This window comes from Abrus precatorius, unplaced genomic scaffold, assembly GCF_003935025.1.
Source record: "Abrus precatorius isolate BTA unplaced genomic scaffold, Abrus_2018 Scaffold8, whole genome shotgun sequence".
Classification (NCBI taxonomy): Eukaryota; Viridiplantae; Streptophyta; class Magnoliopsida; order Fabales; family Fabaceae; genus Abrus; species Abrus precatorius.
The window spans coordinates 38,850,849-38,867,822 of NW_020874428.1; the positions used below are offsets into that span (position 1 = coordinate 38,850,849).

The window sequence follows — 16,974 nt, forward strand, 5'->3', positions numbered from 1 at the left end:
TTTAAACTTTTACAAACAATTTTGTTAATTTTTATTTTATTCTCTAAGCATTGCTCCAAATATAAAGAAAATTAAAAGGTAAAACATGTATACATATATAAAAGAAGAGTGTGAAACATGACACGTATAAGAAGCACCAAAGAAAAGAAAGCCGAAAGTGGACACACGGCGATCTCACGAATAATGTAACAAAGCACTAAACAAAGATGCCATGACACGAATTTTCGGTGACGGATTTTGCTTCTTAGATGCTCGAACCTTCACGTTTCACAGTGTCCATCACTGTCCCTTTCACTCCTTTTTCTCTCATTTTCCCTTCAGTAGCAATTTTCCTCTTTCTTCTCACTTTTTTTTAATGCATTTGTTGAGTTTTGGTTCACACTTTCACCCATTGCCTCAACTCATCGGTTCAAAATTTCTCCAATTATTCATTAATTTTCATACATCTAAATTTAAGAAAAATAATAATATTTATTTATCAATTTCAGTTGATATTTTCATTATTTACAGAATTATAAGAAAAATAAAAAAAGAGTAAAGGGGAAAAAGGAAAGAGAGAAAAAGAAAGAGAGAAGAATAGTTAGAAGAGGCAGAGTAGAAGGATCCACAGCGTTCTCTTCCTCTCTTCGTTCCCAAACCCAAAGGGTATGCATGTTCTTCTTCTCTCTCTTCTTTCTTTCTCTACATATTCATTTATATACTCTAAATGTTTCTGTTTGCGTTTTGCTTTATAATAAATGCAAAAACGATGGTTGGACATGGGAAGGGTGGTTGTGGTTATGTCATGTGAGATCCAATGAAAATTCAAGCATTGGCAAAATCAATTAAATGCGTTCATTTTTGGGTAAATTTTGGTGTCGGGTGAAGAAGGAATAAATAAATGCAACCACGGATCCAACCATGACATTAATTAATAGACCTTATAATATAATAATAATAATATATGATATACTATATGATCTTGCTTCTTATTCATATTCATATGTATAACGCCTTATATCACGAGCCTCGCATCTCTCTCTTCAGCTCGCTTCATTAAATGACACCCAAAAAATTAAAAAAAGAAAATAAGAAAACGCTTTGCTTTACCAACTTGTTAACATTGGCTTTGTACAAGCGACACTGCAATCGTCGTCCAAGGTAGATAATTTTCCCTATGCTTTTGCGCCAAACGGCGTGTCGTTTTGGAATCGAGAGTTTTGTTTTGCTCCCTCACTATCACTGTGTTGATTTTAGTCTGTGTGCATTTGATTGAGGTTAAAGAAAGAACAAATGAAACAGCTAGAAAGCTTCATGAACAGCAATTCTCACACCTTGTTAGATTTAATTTACCTCTAGATTCTTATTTTGTATCAATTCGATGACTCTGTTAGTTTTTTTAAAAAATTATATTAAGAGTTCAATCTGTTCATGTGACTTACAATTTAGTGAAATGTAAGGTACTTCTGTCTTTAAAATGCATTTGCTTTCTTGCGCTTTCCTCTACTTTTTGAATTTGAAATTGAATTTTCATTTTGATTTTTGGTTGTTTGTGGAGCAATGATTTAGGATTTGATGGAGTTCGGTGTGAATTTGATTCACTGATTCAACAATTAGGATCAACTGTCATTGGTTTTTCGTGGGACTGAAATGTCAATGTCAGGTATACTCTGCTCTCTCTTTGCAAATTTATGATGTTTTTGATGTATGTTGTGAGTGGCATGACTTTGTAGTGTGAAAAAACTGATCATGTATTTCACTGCTTGTTGCTGAAATTTGGTGGGAAAGGATTTGAAGGGCAATGTAGTAATAATGATGAGATTAGAGAGAGAAGGTCGGATGTTGAGAACTCGGAGGATGAGAGGCGGTGGTCGAGAATTGGAACCTTGAAGAAGAAGGCGATCAATGCTTCATCTAGATTTACTCATTCCCTTAGGAAAAGAGGGAAAAGGAAAATTGATTATAGGGTTCCATCGGTGTCCATTGAGGATGTAAGAGATGCGAGGGAGGAGACTGCTGTCCACGAATTACGTCAAAAACTAATCGAAAGGGGATCTTTACCTCGTAGGCATGATGATTATCATACTTTATTAAGGTATTTCCTCACTTCAAATGCTCACAGTCAAATATAAAGTGTTCTTTTTTTTTTTGCTTACACTTGCTCTGTTGCTTGGTCTTCTTGGTAGGTTTCTTAAAGCTAGGGACTTCAACATTGAGAAGACGATTCAAATGTGGGAAGAAATGCTTATGTGGCGAAAGGAATATGGAACTGATACCATTCTTGAGGTAATGATTGTAATTTATGTCATAGCCATGAAAGGTATAGTCTGCTTTAGTCCACAGAATGTTTTAGTGTAATGAAGGACAACACATAGTCCCTTGGTTTATCTGATTTTATAGAATATATATTATTGAATTTGTTTGTTCTATAATTTGAAAAAGCTAGATATAAAACCATTCATGAGCCTCCATCTCATCATGGCTTAAGCTTTTACAAGAATATGGTATTAGGGTTATATGACCAAGCAAGTGGTCAAGAGTTCCATCCTTGCTGCCCCATGTTAGAAATAAATTTAACCATTTATGTTGAGCTTCCACTTAATAACTTAATCTTTAGGATATTTGGTCTATGACATAAATTAGAGTCTCTATGGTCAAGAGTTTGATCCCTGCTACCCCAATTCTATCCTTGCATCAAAGCACAAATAGTTCATGTGAGGGGGCATGTTTGATATATAAAACAATTCATTTACCTAATGGTTGAAGCTTTTAGGAGAGTTGGTCCATGACAGAACAAAATTATTTGCTATTTTAATATTTGAACATTTCAACATCAGTATGTGTTCTATGCCAGAAGACACTTGATACATTTAATTTGGCTCTGATGTGATAATGATCTTTGAAGGATTTTGAATTTGAAGAGCTGGAAGAAGTATTGCAATATTATCCTCAAGGGTACCATGGAGTTGATAAGGAAGGCAGGCCAGTTTACATTGAGAGGCTTGGGAAAGCCCATCCAAGCCGGCTAATGCGCATCACCACAATAGATCGATATTTGAAATATCATGTCCAGGAGTTTGAGAGGGCCCTGCAGGAGAAATTTCCAGCATGTTCCATTGCAGCAAAGAGACGGATTTCTTCAACAACAACAATATTGGATGTACAGGGCTTGGTATGTTGTGTTGCAGTAAATATTATGCAGCTTATCACTAATATCATGTATATTTGTGTTGATTTTTTCTCTTTGTATGCCTGATAGTTTAAACTGCTTTTTGATAGATTATTTATTTACTTATCCCATAAGCATTTTATCAAGTATGTCATCTGCCTTGATTATTTTAGAAAACCAATCTATTTATTGAGGGGGTATTCCTAGTCATGTGTTTCTCTATTTTAGAAACTACCTTGTTTCAAGTTGTCAAAATGTTTTTTGCTGAAATTTGAGCTGGCACTTGACATATGTGATGCAGGGAATGAAAAATTTCTCACGTACTGCTGCAAATCTCTTGTCTGCTATGACAAAAATAGATAGCAGTTATTATCCTGAGGTTTTTGTCTCATCCCTTCACAGATTAACTTCTTTTCACTCCTCTTCCTTTCTATATAAAACCTTATCTTCTATATTTGCAGACATTACATCAAATGTACGTAGTCAATGCTGGCCCTGGCTTTAAGAAGATGCTTTGGCCTGCTGCCCAGAAGTTTCTTGATTCCAAAACTATTGCAAAGATACAGGTGAAGGATATAACTATCAGCTAATATATCATAAGATCTTCTCTTGCTGTGTGATACTGATTTTATATTCATGTCCCAAATGTCCAGATTCTTGAACCTAAGTCTTTATATAAGTTACTGGAAGTCATTGACTCTAGGTATACATCTGTGCCTTCATCATAGTGCACTGTAATTTCTATTCAATTTAGTGAGTAATTTGGATTTTGTAAATGAATCTATACAGTCAGTTGCCAGACTTTCTGGGTGGTTCTTGTACATGTGCAGCAGAAGGTGGATGTCTTAAGTCCAACAAGGGTCCATGGAATGATCCTGATATCATGAAGGTAATGTTTCTTTGTTTATCTTGCTTTGTACTATTTACATGTGTCAGCTTTTGAAAATATATGACTTGGAATTACTTGTCAAACTAGTATTTGGGCAACTAATGTCAGATAATCTTATCTTTAGCTGGTACTTAATGCTGAAGCAACATATGTGAGACAAATCACTAGAGTGCCCAATGGACAACAGAAATCTGACTCCTTTCAAATGCATCCACGGAAGGCAAGTCCTGGTCTTCTTGACACTGAGAAGTTGGGACTTACAGGTGTTAACTTTAGATATATGGGCTCTTAACTTCTTTTTCTCATCTCCCAGGAACGATGCAGTGATACATCAATAGCTGAATCAGGGTCTGATGTTAATGATTACTCCTCTCCCAGCGGACAGGGTAGCTGTCCTTATCCTCATTTAGCCCCAGTTCACGAAGAAGTCAGTTTCTAAACCTTTGAACCTGATTTTTTTCTAGATTCCTCATTCTTGCTTTTACGTACTGCATGCACATTATGTATCATTTTGTCTTAAAACTCTTAATCATACCTAAGACTGTACCTTCTGTAGCTTAAAGCGCCAGATCTCAATGGCTACTACAGTTGTGATGATAGTGCTCCAGCAGTTGAGGAAGTGGTCAAAAGTGATCAATTTCACATTACTCGAAAGCAGTCATTGCAAACTAATGATGTAGGGAATGTTGCTTGTAGAAGGGATTTAGAAGGTATTGTTATGAAATTGTTGAAGCAATTAAATTTATTTGCTATGTGGAACACAAGTTGCAGAGATACTTTGTCATATTTGAACGAGGGAGATGGAACTCATAATAGCTATAATTCATGTTAGGTTTAACCAATTGCATCGGCATGTAATTTCAGTAGTGTCCTTGTTGCTGAACTCTAATTTGATTTTTTGTCAGGTACTTCAGTTAGCAATTGGGTTAGCATTGTTAAGGAAAAAGTAGAGAAAATAAATATCTTATATGTGGCAAGAGTGCTGACATCCTTCATGGAAAGACTAGTTACACTCTTCCGCTGTTTAAGATTTGAATTTTGGAGAACACAGAACAATGTTCACCCTTCAGTTACCATGGAACATAATGTTAACAGCCATTCAGCATCTGTTGAAGCAAATTCCGAAAGAGATTATATTCTTCCATGTGTACAACGCCTTCAGAGACTAGAAAAAGTCTTTGAGGAACTTGACAACAAACCTGATGGCATGCCTCAGGAGAAGGAGCAAATGCTTATGGACTCCTTGGATAGGATTAAGTCTGTTGAGTTTGATCTTGAAAAGACCAAGAGGGTATTCATCTATACTTTTGTCAGTCATGTAGAACTTTTGACTATGCCAATCTAATAGGATTAAGGGTGACAATTCAATCCATTTATCCACTAATCATCCAATCCACCTATGCATAAATCCAACAACCTCATGTAAAAAATAATAATAATGGATAAGTAAGATTGGATCACCATTTGTTATTAAATGGATAATGTCACTATATATTGTAATCCATTAGGTTAAGTAGTCCAAAGTTTGTTAGTTGGACATAAGTCTTTAAAGGATGGATCCTAGACTCTATAGGGTTGATGTGTATAAATATTGAACTTTATTTTACAAAAAAATAAAATGAAAATTAAGAACTAAAATATAATATACTTTAAATGGATGGGTTGGATATTCATCTATAAAAAATAGTTGGTGGAAGGATTTTTTTGTTTAAATGGATTATGGATGGATTGAATTTTTTTTAACACATTTTTAATGTATTAATAGTTTATTTTTTACCCATTCATTATAATTCAATTCAAAATTTCTCCAATCATTCATTTGACACCCTTAGAAAAGATGGTGTTCAAAATTTGTGCTTTTACTGTAGGTACTACATGCTGCAGTGATGAAGCAGCTTGAGATTGCCGAATCACTGGAGAACATGAAGAAAACAAAGTGTAGAGTAAGTTGGTTCTTGTAGAATATTTTTATATTCAATGAATGGATGGTATTAATGAACTATGTTAAGTTGTTAACTGTGGACTAATAGAGGAGGTTTTTGCCCTAGTTTTTTTTTTTTTTTCTAGCAATACTTCTACATCTGTATATAGTTGAGAATGCAATGGCTAAAATTTTGCTGGTGAAATTGGTAGTTACAGGCCTACAGCTTCAAGTTTCACTGAAAATCTTGATTATATCTCAATTGTATAGTGCTCATTGGCCTTCCTTTCATCCTCCTTAGTTTTCTCATGCTATTATTCTGGACATTGGTGTTTTGTTTGTTTCTTATTTCTCAGTTACATGGCCACAATGAGGTCTTTAGTCTCCCTGCAAACTATACTCCAAACCCTGCCTCTTGCCCAAACCAGGTGGCTTGTGATTCTGTGCGCTCCAATTCCACTTTCATTTAGTCAACACCCTAGTGAATCCTGAATCATTTGTTTTGCAACTGAAATATGTCATAAATTACAATAGCATCATTTAAGAATAAATTGGAGTGCACATGTTCATGATCAGGGATGCATCCACAGAAAACTTTCTTATACAGCATTGGCTTTGATTTAAAAAAGAATAAATTTTTACACCTGCACTCCCAACATGTTCTGGTTTCACCCTGGCGCACAAGTGCTGTTATATTAGAACTTGAGTGAGTTCATACTTCATATCTTTAGTTTTTGAAAACTTTTGACAAGGATTATTCTTTTGCAGCAAAGAAGGCTATTCTGTTGAATCGTCTAAACTTTCAGCAACAGGAGTCCTTGGCATCACAGAAGATATTTCCATTAAAGAGAAGACTTCGCGTAAGCTCATACCTAGATTGGACTCACGGAAGCCTGAGGCAACGGAGTACACAATTCAAGCCTAATGAGTTTCCTGTAGAGCATTCGCAGAAAATGGGGAATTGAGATGGTAGAGTCCTCTTTGTTTTATAAATATTTAATATAGATTTCCTCTTAAATCTTTTTTTGTCATTCTTCATAGTATATTGGTAAAAAAAAATGTGTAATTATGCATGGGCCAGATATTCTATCAAGTTTTAGACAGTATAGAGAATAGAAAGATAATAGAAAAGTCTACAGTGCAGAAAGTTTAAGAAATCCCTGTGTGTTTCGCATAAATTATTTTGAAAATGTTTTACAGACATTGGGATAATAAGTCAGCAGATGGGTATGACAATAGTCTATTTTCTCACGTAAGGTTGGTTTGGTATTAAAACTGGCCCGATTCACATCTTAAAAACCCAGTGAATTGGCAAGTTTTCTCATTTCAAGCTTAAAGCACGTCACAAGCTTTGATGAAGATAAAGGGACATTTGCAAATAGTTTACCAATGAAAGTTCATGAAATAGAGTTGGTTTACCGATATTTCAAAATGGAGAAATGCTAATAGTATTAAAAAAAAGTGTATTTTTTAGCACTCCTCTTCAAAATAATAGTGTTGGTATTGTATCCATGTGTTATTCATACGGATACTTTAAATGATTATAGTTTATTTTATAATTTTTTTTTTGAATGAGATAATAATAGTAATTAAATAAATTATAATCTTTTTATTTACAATGACGCAGTTTAAAATATTACTTTCTTCTTTTGATTTAATATTGTAACTATACATTCATTTTATCAGTTTTAATTTTAAAAATTTGCGTATTTGTGTTTTTATTATATTATATTCTTTGTGTTGAATAATATTTATGTTTTTATTAAGCAAATGTAAGAAAGTTGAATAAACAATGACTATTGAAAAAGACGTCCTGTTAAATAAATGAGAATAAACATCTCATAAATCTAATCATACATACAAGAAGATCATGCTCAAGAACACAACCTGAAAATATCCCTAATAAATGCATTAATATTCTTGCACCTAATAAAATATTTGTGGATTTTAGTTTTTGACGTTGAAAGGCGTTCATTATACATAAGCCCATAAAAGCTGCTTTAAAAAAATTCAATATTAGCAACTCAATATGCAACGGCGTTGAAGATTGCCTAACTCTCATGTTGAGTCAAATTCACCATGATATTTTTGAAAGGTTCCTAAGTGCATATGGTGTTCCATGTTTAAACATGGGATCTTGAAGAACAGTTAAGGAATTTGAATTTGTGTATAGAATTGGGTATACATCACAATCAGAAATAGTGTTTGTTTTAACGGTAGATGGGACACAGACGCTTAGCTATGTTCGGTTACCGTTGAAAGTCATTGCACGAGTTATAACAGAAAAAACATGAAGACAATAAATGAGTTAAACCAAACGTTCGTTAAATATCATTTTAACGAAAAATAAAACAAATACTTAAATTTGTAGTTTACATCCTAAAATTCAGTTAGTTAATTCTCATTTTGTTGAGGCACAAATTAATTAAAGTTCAAGTTATTGGTTTTAATTTTAAAAAATATTAAAACTAATAAATTTTAGTTTTTAGAATATTTTAAATAAATATTATTTTAAATATTTTCAATTAAAAATATTTTACTTCAGAAAAACTATTTCATTCATTTGAACTGTAAATAATTTATCTGCTTGTATTTTAAATAAAAAAAATTCTAACAAACTATCAACTGAGTGTTAGTAAATCAGTAAATATATAGTTTGATATAAAGATTAGTTTTTAAATTGATTATTTTAAAAATAAATATTTATCATTAATGATATTTTAATTTATGATTAGATGATGATATAATATATATATATATATATATATATATATAAAATTAGTATTTTTTTATCATACTAAAAGTAATTATTAATTAGATGAACATATTGATAATGATACTAATACAAATACAATAATGAATAATGCACTAGAATTACATCTTTTCAACTGGTAATAATTTAAGAGGAATAATTACAAAATAAAAAATAAGAACAAAGCATCCAAGCTGGATCAATATTAAATAAATTATTTTTTTTTTAGGTGTATTGTTCTCCACCTTATCAATGTTTTTGATGATTTTGGTCTTCTATAAAATTTACGTCACGACTTCTAATAAGTTTATTCTCAATAAGATCATATAACCTATAACCATATTCATCCTAACCATAGGCAATGAAGATGTATTGTTTAGTCTTTACATCCAATTTAAATCTTTCATCCTTTAAAACATGACAAAAAATCTTGCAACCGAAGACTTGCAAATGATCATACTTGATATTTTGACAAATCAAATTTTGTTTGGCACCTCACTATTCAAAGCAACTGTAGAACTAAAATTAATAACATGCAATGCCATGTAGAGTGTCTCATCCCAAAAATGTTAGGCAATCTTGCTTTAGAAAAACACCTATCTCCTTCAATCAAAATCATGTTCATCCTCTCTACTAAACCATTCAACCGAGGAGTTTTAGAAAGAGTCTTTTCATGTCTGATACCTTGTTACTTGCAATAAGTATTAAAGGGTAAAAAAAATACTCACTACCATTGTCAAAACAAATGCCTTCAAGGCTTTTGCCTAACTATCTCTAAACTAAAGCCTAAGATTGTTTGAACTTTTCAAGCACTTGGTCTTTTGTCTTCAAAGTATAGAACCAAAGCTTCCTAGAACAATCATGAATAAAGATAATAAAGTAAAAGGCACCACTAAATGACTTTACCTTCAATGACCACAAACATTTGAATGTGCCAATTCAAATAACTTTAACTCCTTTTAGAGAGGATGTTTCTCAAATGATACTCTTGTTTGCTTACTAGCCTGCAATTAAAATATTTCTCTAATTTTTCATTCTTCAATCTTGAAAATACATCTCTTTAATTAAGCAGTTCAGCCATTTTTCACTGATGTGACTAAATCTTCGATGCACAAAAATGTCTCCAAATCCATGATATTCACATTATTTTTAGCAACCAAAGTTTTGTCCAATATAATTTAGAAATTTTCTTCCCTTTAGCCGTAATCAAGTTACTTCTTATGAGCTTCCATTTTCTAGAGCCAAAGTAATTATCATAATCATCATCATCAAGCATCTACGTCGAGATCAAATTAAAGTGAATATTTAGAGCATGTTTGACTCCTCTAAGTAACAATTGCACTCTCATGTTGGTTTGTAAACAAACATTACTAATACCAATTAGCTTTGACACACCATCATTATCCATCTTCAACACTCTAATGTCACATAAAGTGTTAAATGTGAAAAATTCTTTCCTTGGTGTAACATGTAGTGTAGCACCTCTGTCAATTATTAATATGCTCTTATCTAATACAGATTCACTAACTCAAAGTCACAAAGAACAAATAGATCATCACCTATACTAGTAGTAGTAGTGACACAATCATCATAATCACGATCCTTCTCCTTTGACTTACCTTTCTTGCCTTTTTTTTTTCCTATTGAAAACAATTATTCTATATGTGTCTTGTTTTGTGACAGTAATGACACTCCATATTCTTGTATCTAAATTTACGTATACTCTTTCTCTACCACCTTTTGATTTTTTGACTTTTCCCTATTTTCAGTGACAAGCACATCAGATTGAGATGAAAAATTTTATGTCTTCCTTCTGATCTTCTTATTAAGAACACTATATTTTTATCATTTGCAAATAAACAACACCATTGGGGACAAAGTTTGTAATAGAGAACTTAAGGCTATGTTTGGGAGTTGCGTTTAGGAAGGCGGGAAGAGAAGGGTTAACCCTTGTTTGAGAGTTATTTAATTAGGAGACGAAGGGTTTGAAGATTTTTTTGAACCTTATAAAGCCCTCTTAACAGTAGTTTTTTTAGTTTCTCGAATCTGGAAATTTTCTGTGAGTTTTCTCTCTCACACTCTCTCGTATTTTTTTATGATTAGGATTCTAACTTTTTTTTTTTTTAAATGTTGGCTTTTCAAGTGAGAATTTTTTTAAAAATCTAAAAAAATAAAAATAATTTTGAAAATATTAATTTTTAGAGAAAGAAAAGTATTTATTTTTTGAAAAATAAAAAAATAAAAATAAAAAATATAAAATATAATAATATTATTTATATAATTAAACTCTCTATTATCCTCTCCTCTCAATATTAAACATCCAAATAAGGGAGGGGTTTAACCTCCTTCTCCTCCTTTCCCTTCAAACCTTTTCCCTCCCTCTTTCTCCAAACTCTCAAACAAAGCCTAAATATCTTTCAAAATTAAGGTAGAGAATTCAACAACAAGAGTCCTAAAATCTCATCATCAAACTTGATGCTCATTTTCAACATATGATCAAGGAGCTCTTAAAGTTCTTCAAGTAATATGAAATGGAAGTCTTTTCCTTGTACTTCAAACTTACAATGGAACTCAACATATATAACTTGTTGTTTCCAAACTTAAAAGCATATCAAGATTCAATCTGTAACACCTTAAATTTAATTTCAATAAATAAGGAATTTCGCAAATTTTTAAAATAATAAAATTTTCATTTTTAATCCAAGTTCATCAAACATTTTCAAATAAAGAAAGGGGTTACAAATTATATCAACCAGTTGCTACAGGACTTATTTAAATACAATAGTTTTCAAAATGATATCCTAAGTCCTATAGCAGTTCCATCCACCCCTTCACTGAGTTCGGTGCTGATCATCTTGATTACATGAAAAATGAATGTAAGGGTGAGTATTCTACACTACCCAAAAACACACAATAAACGTAGAGTCTCACCTCCAGAATATTTCTAATAAATTAAACAAATACAATCACAGGCAACATTTCACATTCACAAGCACAATACACAAACTCGTGTATACGCACAACAACCACACTTACTATAGTACTGTGATCACAGATTTACACCATGAATGGTCGCTGGTTACTCCCGCGTCACGGATACCACGTGAACAGTGACAGATCACTCAACAAAGATAGTGGTCAGAGGTCTAGTCAGGAAGAGAGTGTGTAGCCCGTGGTGCACCCGTTTCGCAGTCGATGTCACCACGACTCCCTCTTCCCTAAGGTATTTCTATCGTCCTCATTTTCCACATCTCCAGTGTATCGCTGAACCATTCACAACACTTTACAACGACGCTAACACGCCCATTCACAAATATTTCATTCACGCATGCAATAGTTATGCTTACAAACGGCGCACAGCCCACATTGCATTCAAATTCACGACATTAGGCCCACATTTATTTCACATTACACGGCACACAGCCAATATTTATCTATATTACACGGCCCTCGGCCCACATTTGTTCACAATATACGGCACATAGCCTTCATTTATTCACAACAACATTATTTCACCAATAAAAGGCAATCCATCACACACAATCACCCACACGGGGTCTAACTATTTCAGCACACATCACATTACACACTAATTTTCATCAAACACACAATTCTTACTCTCTATCTCAGCCACATTGCATTAATCAACAATCACACAAGAATTATAATGCATTGAGATAGGGTAGAGTCTCCCTTATCTCGGATTGAAGACCCACACGCTAAATCCATGAAGAAGTGCTCCCCCTCACGAATTCGTCCTAAACACATGGAGAAACTCTATGAGAACCCAAGGAAACCATGAAAACAGAGAAAGGGGATGAAAAACTGAAACCTAACCATTAAAACTCACCTCAAAGCGTCCTCCACACGAATTCAACCTTCAATCAAGCTCTCGAACAGCTTTGGAGGCAATTAATCGGTGGAATAGGGCTTTGGGGAATGAGAGAATCGAAGGGAGAGGGAGAAATAACTCTCCCCGAACCCTAACCCCCTTTAATCCTTTTCTGGTCGCGATACTCTCGCTACAACGAAAAAATAAGAGAAAACTATACTCTAGTTTCTGTAGACTCTCTCTACAGAGAGACATTCTCGCTAATGCGAGATTGCAGCCAGAAATGCACCCCAAACTGTCGCTCTCTTGCAGCAGCGAGAGGAAGCGAGAACAGCCCAGTATCTCGCCCTGTACTTAGACACTTAGCCTATTTCAGCCCAACCAGTCATGCATACACCCATATATATATATATATATATATATATACATATTCACAACATATATTTAAAAATACACACATGAATATAAATTTAGATTTATCTAATTATCAATAATTAATATTACAAAATTCAGAGCGTTAGACAATCTCCTCCCACAAAGTCCTAACATGTGTCTCATTCGCAATGTAGTTATAAAACGTTGTCATCCACAAAATATTGAATGAAATCACACACTTATTAATGATCAAAGTCTCATTCTTCATCAAACATAGAATCTGACTTTTTAAGTAGTAAAGACAAGAAGATGCATTCCCTTCATAAATAACAAGCCTTTATTTTTCTCTTCCACCAGTAATAATTATTGTCATTCAAACTACCCATTCTGTTTGTATTTACCTCCATCATTTAAGCAAGTACAATGCATTTAAACTAAAGAGCTTTGTCACCACTCTGATGAAGGACACCAACACAAATGAAGTAATGAATAATGTAACAAAATTAAATCTCTCAACTTGCAAGAATCTACAAGGAGTAATAATAAAATTAAAAGTAAGCACGAACTTGTTTAACATAAAAAAATCCCCTAAATGTGAGTAGGAAACAAAATCATGAGTCGTCCACAGTAAAGAAATGGTTTCACTATGATAAAACAGGGGTACAAGAGAGTCATAAATAAGTGCACAAATTATGCTTATAACGAGCAATTAATCTCAACAATAAAGCTTACAAAATTAATAATCAAAGAGATGAAAATATCCAAGAAAACAGAGCTATTGTGCGAATACTATTAATCACATTACAAATCTCGTTTCAATGATCCAACCATTCAAAATAAAGAACCATACATCTTAAAATGATTGTCAAATTTTTAACCCGATCTAACAACAAATGACTTTGAAAAATAAAGATTTACTGAGACTAATCTAAGTTTATGTAGAAATGAAATTTCTCTCTTCTTCTCTCACAAAAGTATTTGCTCTCTCACTCTAATGACCACTTTCTTTCTTTCTCACTACTAAGGATTGAAATGGGCTAGGCTAAGTTTTTCATAAGTATGTCTTACTTATTTAATAATTTTAAAGTTTAAGTATAGTCTATTACTTGTCATAAGTTTTTTTATTAGGTCTAGTCTGCTCTTTTTAAAAGTCTGATTTGATCTATTAACCTTTTTAATGGGTACTTCATTTTAAAATTTATTAAGTCTTTTTACAAATAAGTTGTTAAATCATATAAATAAGTATGTTTATAAAAGTCATAAAGTTTATATCTAAATAAATCATAAAAAATGGTTTGACACCTTAAATATTTATAATAAAATTATATTTTTATTTATCACTTTTAAACCATATATTTGATTTAAATAAGTAAATCACTGAATAGACTTCAAGAACACTTTTCAACTCTAACGAAAAGGATTAAAATTTTTAATTCAAAATTTTATTTATTTTAAAATTTTATTTATTTAATATAATATTTTATTGTAATTTATATAAAATTATTTAATATTATTATAAATTTTATAAATTTTAAATAGATTATTAAAAAAGTTTACTATATTTTTTTAAGCTCAAGTTCAACTTAATTAATTAATTAAATCTTTTAAAAATTTAAATTAAATTTATTATTTAAATAGATTAAGTTAGACTAAACTTAAAAAAAAATGTAAGCTATAACTGATTTTAGGACAATTGTCTTTATTTCTATAGCTACTTACTACTCTACATGCTTTTCTCCACTTTTATCATTAACATAAAGTCAATTTACTCATTTTAGACTTTTTTCCTCCAAGATTGGAGTCTATTAACTAAGGCATAATTAGCAATTAATAAATTGAAAACTCTTAAAAATTAATTCCCTTAAAAAAATAGAAATAAAAGCAACACAGATATTATTCATGGGCAAAATTATATATTTGTTAACCACATAATAGTCACGATCCAATCGTGCCAGACTTTCTCAAGTTTACATTTTTCTTTTTAAATTTAATAAAATTTTATTTGATATTTTTTTACATTACTTTATTTATCCTGATTTATAAAATTGTATAACAAATTGAGATGGCTTCTATAATTAAGAAAAATATGCACCAGTATATTTTTGTATAATTTTTTTAAAAAAAATAGTATATAAAATTTTGCTAAATCTCAAAAACTGTATGCAGTATTACGATTAAAATAGATTTTTATAATCATAATTAATTAAAACAATACTAACTACATTTAATAAATGATAATTTTAAGTATTATTATTATAATAATAAAATTTTAAAATCATATTCACTTTTTTTAGGTTTTACAAAAAATTCTCAATAATTTTTTTACTGTTTTTGACATTACTGTGATTTTTTAACTCATATAACTACATAAAAAAAATTAAAGAGTTTGCATTGTCCAAAAATGTATGGAGTGTTATGCTATATAAAAAGTACAAATTGGCAATATTACATATACATCTACACTAATTTTTGGAAAAAAAACTCAATATATAAATAAAAATATAATTATCATTATAACAGTTATATAAACTTATAACATATATCTTTATTATTTATTTTTTAAAAAAATATTTAGCAAAAGTAAATTTAAATAAAAATTAAAAAACATATTTAATTTTTTTAAAAAAATTACCTCGTTGTGAAGCACAAACTTAGAGTACCTTTAGTAGTGAAATTCAAATGGGTTCTTAAATTTACTTTATATGGGTAGGACAGTGTCATGTGTTTGAAGAATTTTTTCATATTTTTCCTTTAATACTAGAATTAAAGTAGGGATGACAATGGATAAAGGATCTGATAGGTACCCGCAAAATTTACCCACAACGGGTAGAGTATTTACTATGGATACGAGTATGAGTATGGGTAAATACTGCAAATTTTAATGGAAATGAGTGCGGGTATGAGTATCTAAGTACCCACCTATATATATTAATTGTGATACTTATATAAATTTTGATTTATGCTTGAACTTTGCTCTACAACTATGTATTAAATTTTTTTATTATTATATTACTTATGTAATGTTATATAAAATTAATATAAAAATATATTCAATAATAAAAGTAAACCAAAAAAATTATTTTAATTCATATTTTTAATAGAAAAATTTATTTATTATTTTATATCATTTAACTAGGCTAATATAATTTAATTATTACATAATTGATATGAGATTGACTTTTTTTTTAAAATTATTTATATATGACACATATAAAATATTTTTCACACAAATATTTTTGTTAATAAAATTATATTAATATTTAAATCATAAAGTGAATGATAAATAATAAACATATTGTAAATATTTTATAAATTTTACAATCACCTACTATCACCTTAAGCTTATTATTTATTGATAATATTTAAATTTTATTTTTTATATTTCAATTTAAAATAATATTTTTCTATGCAACATGTATATTACAAGCAACTATAATCTATTAAATTTAAATAATATTATTCTTACCATTTATTTACATTCAAAGAAGTTTTTGAAAAGATATAAAATATAAAAAATATTATTAATTCTTATTTATTAATTTTTTCTTCAGATAAAATAGTATATTTTTTTATTATAAAATTTTACTGTGACCATTTATCTTTTATTCAAATTCTTTCTTTTAAAATTTATATACATTATAAATATTTAATTCATTAAAATAATTTTTCAAAAATTTATATTTTTGACAAAATACTTGTGTAGTACATGAGTTAAAATACTAGTATTAATATATATATATATATATATATATTATTTTAATTAAATCTGTTATTTTTCTTACAATTTCAATTCAAAAGTTTAAAAAAAAAGTGTTATTTGTCAACTTCTTGTTGTTGTTTAGTACTTGAACTTCTTTACCTTAATCCTATTCTCATTCTCAATGTCTGTCTAATTCAAACCTATTGCAGCAATCATGAATCGTTATTCATTAGAGTTAGTTGTCAATTTCGCCACAAGAAGTCACAAAGTAATTTCACATGAGAGGTCACTCATTGTACAGATTTATCTTGTCCTTGCTTTGTTGTTGTCGTTCGGTCGAATCTCACACAAAACAAG

The 16,974-nt window shown here is 30.6% G+C and overlaps 1 protein-coding gene across 3 annotated transcripts; it reads left to right on the forward strand.

Annotated features, from left to right (window-relative positions):
- Positions 1-499: 499 nt before the first annotated feature.
- LOC113846355 (phosphatidylinositol/phosphatidylcholine transfer protein SFH13-like) lies at positions 500-7,108 on the forward strand. 3 transcript variants are annotated; one of them, XM_027474505.1, is made up of 16 exons: positions 1,416-1,434; positions 1,538-1,642; positions 1,768-2,074; positions 2,166-2,265; positions 2,885-3,151; positions 3,450-3,527; positions 3,610-3,714; positions 3,802-3,851; positions 3,938-4,037; positions 4,162-4,257; positions 4,351-4,464; positions 4,594-4,747; positions 4,943-5,328; positions 5,906-5,980; positions 6,315-6,427; positions 6,727-7,064. In XM_027474505.1, the coding sequence occupies exons 2-16, from the start codon at positions 1,630-1,632 to the stop codon at positions 6,881-6,883; spliced, it is 2,115 nt and encodes a 704-aa protein (XP_027330306.1). In that variant the 5' UTR covers positions 1,416-1,434; positions 1,538-1,629; the 3' UTR covers positions 6,884-7,064. The 3 variants fall into 3 exon arrangements, with proteins under 3 accessions (XP_027330308.1, XP_027330306.1, XP_027330307.1); XM_027474507.1 differs by lacking the exons at positions 1,416-1,434; positions 6,315-6,427 and adding an exon at positions 500-645 and having other exon boundaries at positions 1,549-1,642; positions 6,727-7,108; XM_027474506.1 differs by lacking the exon at positions 6,315-6,427 and having other exon boundaries at positions 6,727-6,891.
- Positions 7,109-16,974: the final 9,866 nt, after the last annotated feature.

Coding starts and splice junctions, on each gene's coding strand:
- LOC113846355 (XM_027474505.1), top strand. Junction 3,528..3,609: donor ATAGCAGTTATTATCCTGAG/GTTTTTGTCTCA, acceptor CTATATTTGCAG/ACATTACATCAAATGTACGT. Junction 4,465..4,593: donor TAGCCCCAGTTCACGAAGAA/GTCAGTTTCTAA, acceptor TACCTTCTGTAG/CTTAAAGCGCCAGATCTCAA.